The 6,360-nt window shown below is 38.6% G+C and overlaps 1 protein-coding gene across 1 annotated transcript; it reads right to left on the minus strand.

Annotated features, from left to right (window-relative positions):
- Nucleotides 1–207: 207 nt before the first annotated feature.
- On the minus strand, nt 208–2,078 carry LOC149019899 (protein CURLY FLAG LEAF 1-like). Its single transcript, XM_089146844.1, has 2 exons — nt 1,471–2,078; nt 208–1,247 (listed from the first exon to the last, which is right to left on the minus strand). The coding sequence occupies exons 1-2, from the start codon at nt 1,681–1,683 to the stop codon at nt 882–884; spliced, it is 579 nt and encodes a 192-aa protein (XP_089002970.1). The 5' UTR covers nt 1,684–2,078; the 3' UTR covers nt 208–881.
- Between the last annotated feature and the right edge of the window lie 4,282 nt (nt 2,079–6,360).

Here is a 6,360-nt window from a genome sequence, read left to right on the forward strand (position 1 = left end):
CTTATCTTGTCACCTTATTGATGAACAGCATAAGCGAGTAGATTTGCAGGTCGCAAAGGTAAATCAATTAGATAGTGCTATACATATACAGGGGACTTCTGATGTTTTACCATACCATTTCCAATGCTCAGAACTGAATTCTCTCCCTTTCAGAAATATCCATGCAAATGCAAGACTCATCCAAACCCCACAATTGCATGTTCAAATTATGCTGATGACAAGTAAGGATTTGATAAAACCCTGTGTGTAAGGTATTAAGGATCACCCTTTGCTGCATTAAGAGATGACATATAATTAAATCCATCAATGAGGATTCTTTTTGGGTGAATTCCCATTAATGAGGATGATTGCTGAAGAACACAACATAAAATGTAATCTTCCATTAACAGAGGAAAGTTAATCAAATCATAAATACCCATCACTTAATTAATTCATTGGATCATAATATTAGCCGCATTTAATGGAGAGGAGATTTTTCCTGCAACATCTCTTGCTTAATTTGTATTTATGTTATTTAATATAGAATGTACCTTCCTTCTACTGCTATATCTTCTAATTAGAACGAGGAATTCCAGGGATAGCGAAGCCACACACGTCGCATGCATTACCAATTTCGTTGTTATTCTTTCTCCTTTGACCTCTTTAGCGCTTTGAAGAGCTCGTCCCTGCATCTCTAATGGCCCCGGCCCGTATGAGAGAAGCAGCACTGATTGCAGAATCAAGAACTTCCCCCCTCCCCAACAAGAAACAAAAAAAAATGGGAAAAGAAAGAAAGACTGATGATGAATATACAAAACTCTCTGTATATTAATATCCAACTAAGCACATGATAGAAGATGTTAAGAAGGAAGAAAATCAAGAGAGACGAGAAAAGGGAACATTTAAATCTGATGATGAGAGCCGTTTTGGGATCGATCGAAGTGAAGAATGAGACCATTGCATTTGGGACACTCTCCGACTTGTTTTGGGAGCATAAAGTACATGAAACATCTCCTGCATCCGGCGACGACAAGAACATGGTCTCCTTGGTGGTGACGGCGTTCTTCCCTTGAAGGTGAAGGTGAAGGTGTGGAGGTGGAAGCAGAGGAACATTCGCTCTCATATTCAAACTCAAATCCACCATACCCATATGAGCTATCTTCTTCACTGTAGCAGAAATCTACTCTATCACCACCACCAAATGTCTTCCGTGGATCTTCTTTCGCTTTTGTTCCATTCTCCCAATCTATGTAGTAAAGCTGCCCTGTCTGCAAACACGCTACCAAAAATTAACAACACCAACTTAAATTTTCATTCTTTAGCAAACCATACAACCTGAGATAAACTCAATAAGAAATTTATGGGCACAACGACTACTTCAGCAGACAAAGATACCTAGCCATTTAATGAAGGACCTCATAAACAGAGAGAGAAGAGGTGGGATTTAGCATTTAATGAAGGAAAGAAAGAACAGGGCAAGGGGAGAGAGACCTTTAAATCGAGGCATTGCTCCCACTGGTAAGGAAGAGTGACATGAGAATTAAGATCCACGGTTGTCTCCGGGTTTGTCAGATTTTCCGGTTCATCTGAAGTGGCAGACAGGCCGACGCCACCGCCGGCGCCGCTGCCGTTTCGGTTAAGAGAGCAGTTTTGCATAGAACGCTCCAATGATGCTGTAATGGTAGCCATATTAGGGCCTGTCATTTGGAAACCAAAGCCACAAACTAAGACGAATGAAAAGGAAACAATTAGAGAGATGAGATGGAGTGTTTCTCCTCTACTCTGGTTTGCAGGTAGAGACTTGCGAGAAAGAAACAAATACACAAGGAGAGAGAGGAGAGTCAAAAAGTAAAAAATTCACTATAATTATTCCCACCCATTTGCCATTTTTAGGTTATCAATAAAAGGAAGGTAAAATAAAAAGGAGATCTAACTTGTTTGAAGGAGAGTGAGACGAAGAACTGGTAAAACGGGGTTTCCAAAGAAATTGCCCGTCTCTCCTTCCTTAGTTTAACATTTTTTCTCTTTTCTTTTTAAGCCAGACTTGTTATAATACGAGTAATTCGAATTGGGTTGATCATATATTTTTCTCCCTGTTGTGTTTTGTAAACAGTACAGTATATAAAGAGCTTCCATTTACCTCCAAAACAAAATTTTCTAGGTTTTTCTTTTAAGATAAAAATTGAATTTTGCTTAACAAATACTACCTAGATCATCCTTCTTAGACAAGACTAGGTAAGAACTAATTGATCCCAGCCCAGTTGAAAGCTAAGGCTCAATGGGATGGAAAGAGGGCTCCACATGCCCACATGTTTAAAATTGAATTGCATTTGGTTGCTTGAAATCTATGAAAAAGAAAGAAACGAAACATATTACCTAATTAAGAGTTAAGACTAAGCAATACTATTTGTGCCAGAGACCCAACAAGAAATTAAAAAACGATAAAGAAGATATCTTCTTTTTAGGTGGGGGGGGGGGGGGGGAATTTGCCCTTTTCAGTTTTCTGAATATAATCTCAGATCAAGTAGTGAAACTTCAGGCCAGACTTTCCAGTTTGGTGCCTTACAGTCACAGGTTTAAAAAAGAATCATGAAAGAACTGTGTTAAAAAGCTGTAGAAAGTTTGGATTTTGAAATACGGAAAGCGAGCTGTAATTTTTGAAGTCTAGCTTGCTTTCTCCTGCGAATCTTGCTGTCCCCACGGCTCCTATACTCCAAACACATAATCCAAGTGAGAAAGATTCCGTCTTTTGCGCTTGTCTTTGTTTCTTTTCCATTTGTTCGATGGATCGAATTCAAAAAGCAAAGTCACAGCCATCTCTTTTGTTCAAAGTGGAGATCAGTTTTAGCTTTTTTTAGCTTCAACTATCCAATGATGAAGTCGTGAGAACCAGAGGCAGCCACAGGGGGGGAGAGAGAGGATAAAGAAATCATCTGGTTGGTCTTCATCACGTACTCTGTGCCCTTTGTCGTTGTCACTGAAACATTCCACCCAAGATCATTGATTATTAGGTCTATTTAGTTAGCCTCAATTCTCAAAACCTTGACTTCCGATTTCCTAATAACGTTCATTCAAGACTTAATTAGCTTGAAGATTACGTGTTCTCTCCCTCTGCGGTGGTTAGTGGGTACCTATCAAAGAAAGAAACTTTGGTGGGTTTGATTGCCGTCTGGTGATCAACCCTAAAAATGAAAACGCCTTCTTTGCCTCTGTGGAGTGCTTTTGGTCAAACCCAACAAGCATGGAAAGGTTTAAGCTTTTTTAAGGTAATATATATTTTCATTAATAATGGGTATGGTTGATTTGGATTCAGAATTAGTAGTCATTCCGATTGTTCAGAAAAGGGTTTTAGGGATAATTCCATCATACCCTTCATTTCACTGAAACAATTTAGCCAGTGAAAAACAGTCATGAGAAGTGTGAAGCAAGGAGGAAAATAAAGGAATAGTGGAGGAGACAAGGTGTGTTGGAGAAGGCGCCGAGAAAGTGTGGGCCTGGGCATCATCTCCAAGCTGCTGCTGCTGCTGGTGGTATGCAATAATCCCCCTGCTCAGCAGAGTATTCATCAGCTTGGTCACGAGATATGTTTCATCTTTGATTCTTCTTTTTTTGTTTTTCTTGTCCCATGATGAGGATTAACCGTTGCGGAATTGAGGGTGAAATATAGTCTCTCAGCAAGAGCTGCTTCGTTGATTGAGCACTCATGCTGATCGAGATAACCCAAAACTAAGAAAGAATATGATTGAAAGGTAAGAGACATCAGGAAAGGAAAAAGATAGGTGAGAGAAGAGAAGAGAAGAGAATCTTTTTCTGCTCTCTGCTCCTCGGTTTTTCCAGTTGTTTCTGTCAGCACTGTGGCCACTGGCTGTCTGTGTTGTTTGAATGTTGATGGTGCTGGAATCTTAATGGATAGATAGATAGAAACAGAAGCAGAAGGAATCCATCTGCTCTTTCAGACTAACAACAACTACTGACATCAGAGCATCCCCAGAACTGTTACCATCTCTCACCCAGTAAGGGAGGGGTCAAATTAATGAATTCGTATTTATATTATAAGTTACTAATAATGCGTGCTTCATGCGGTTGGTTTCCCTGCATGAAGTCCTAGACATTCCTTCCTAAATTTCCTTGGTTTCTGAACAAACCCATTTTTCCTTTTCCTTCTCACTCGATCACTCTTCACGAATCACCAATATTCACAGTACTTGGTTCAATTTCTCTCCCTCGATTATTGGCCCTCACAAACAGTACATGAAAGCTACTCAAGATGAAATTACATTCAAGTCTTTCTTCATGATCCATCCACCAAAAAAGATAAATATAAATATAAAGTACAGATATGTACACGAGATGATCAGAGTGAGGGGAAGACGACGACAATGGAGGATGCCTCACTCAGAGTAGTCCATTTTCTATATGAAAAAGGCACACGTACAGGTACAGTAGAATCCTAAAGTGACATCGGGAATCCTGCAAAATAGGAGTACTAGTCCTGGATCGTGCGAAGGAAATCAAGATTCCCTCTGTGATGTCTCTCTGATCATCAACCAGCTATTTACATGTGACTTGCCAGCGTTTACCAACACAGATTTGCACAACAATTTGGGGTTGTTTTCACTGTTAATTAATATTTTATGGAGTTTTTTCATAAAATCTCATGAATCCCTTTCTCTAAACTTTTCCAAGAATCAAAACTATTACTTGAAATAGAAATTCTCATAAATTTCAAAGTCACCTGAAGCAAAGCAGTATTATCAAACCATTTTCAACTGATTTTTTTCCTGTTTTTTGAAGCAAGAAACACCAAAAACACCCGAATTTGCTTTTCTAGGGATTATCAAACGAATCCTGAGACAAGACATTAAGAAAATTCAATTTGCATAAATTCAATTTTTCTTTTAAAAATGAGGAAAATTTTGCTTCATGATTAGGAGGTTCATTTTATGCCAATTACAAGGCCAACAGAAAAGCAGGGATGGGCATCCAAAGGGGAAGGTGGACTTCTCATTTGGTCATGCGCCAGATAAAGGTGGGCTTGGTGCTTAGATGAGGCGCACAATTGCAAACTATCCCCACCTAATCAAAATAAGATCAAATGGTTGAGAATCAATTGATGGGAATATTTATTTTATTTTTACATTTTAAGGGTTTAAAGTGAACAAATTCAAACCTCTCGTTTACTTAGACTCCCAAGTATGAGTGTTGTTTCCTTCCATCTTCTTTTTTCTCTTTCTCAACTTCTCTTTCCTCTCTACTTCCAACATATCTTCGATCAATTCGAATTGGAGTTAGAGACCTTCATCATCCATATCTCCTCATCATAGACATTTTCACAACCCACCATCACAATAGAACTATCTTGGTATTCACTCAAGTCAGATGAACTTGATTTAGGGATTTTCAATTTCTTCTACTTTTTTCTTCCTCTCTTTCTTTCCTTTCTAAAACCTGCACTTATCTTTTCATATTTTTCTCTCACTCGATTTCGCGATTGTGAATTGCATCGCTTTTCAACTGTTGGAGCTCCTCGTGAGTTTTGTGGTCCATTCGTTATATGGGGTTTACATTTCTAGCACGTCCTTAGCATCGGATCTTTCACAGGAAATAAATGAATGTTTGAAACCCAATCTGAACTTTAATAGATACGGATGGGTTGAGAGGCTTGGACTCCTACTATTGTCTTAGTTCAAGGCATTTTTACCATTTTTATTGCAGATAAATTTATTTAGATTAGGAATCGGATAAATGAGGTGTAAATTAATACACTTTAAACCTTAAAAAGTGAAAGACAAAACAATATTTACAAATAAACCACCACCAATTGATTTTCAATCGTTTGATCTTATTTTGAGTACGTAACACGATCACCACCATTGGTAGTAGCTGCGAATAAAAATTTCATATCCTCTACAGTCACGAGTGCATCAATCATCCATCGGTGTCTTAAGGAGACTCCACCACGTGGATATTGAAGGATTCTAATCATAGAGGATGTTTTCTAAGAATAAGGCATGATGTTCTTCTAAATTATTGTACCTTTTATCCTTATCAATGCATTGCTCATATAAGAAAAAAATTACCAGTAAATTTTTCAATATGCACATGATGGACTCTCCTTAAAGAGCTTATCGATAGTCGATGCCTTTTAGCTGCAGCGGATGTGGATCCCATTTGAAATCCACCTCCACTGCATAGAGACAGTTCAGGCCTAAGGGGTAATGGCCTAGTTGTCAAGCCCTATGGTAGGGCTCTGAAGTTGGGTCTTAGAATGAGTCTTGTGTCGAATTAAAGCTTAGTTTAGATTATTGAAGAGATTCACATCCTTACATCACAAGAACTTTCGTCATCCATCAACCTCTTAAGGAGAATTCACCGGTTAGA

The sequence above is a fragment of the Hakea prostrata genome, chromosome 3, assembly GCF_041222555.1.
Source record: "Hakea prostrata isolate BN-2017 chromosome 3, UWA_Hpros_2, whole genome shotgun sequence".
NCBI classification, from domain to species: Eukaryota; Viridiplantae; Streptophyta; class Magnoliopsida; order Proteales; family Proteaceae; genus Hakea; species Hakea prostrata.

Coding starts and splice junctions, on each gene's coding strand:
- LOC149019899 (XM_089146844.1), bottom strand. CDS start 1,683: ATGACAGGCCCTAATATGGCTACCATTACAGCATCATTGGAGCGTTCT. Junction 1,248..1,470: donor AGCAATGCCTCGATTTAAAG/GTCTCTCTCCCC, acceptor GCGTGTTTGCAG/ACAGGGCAGCTTTACTACAT.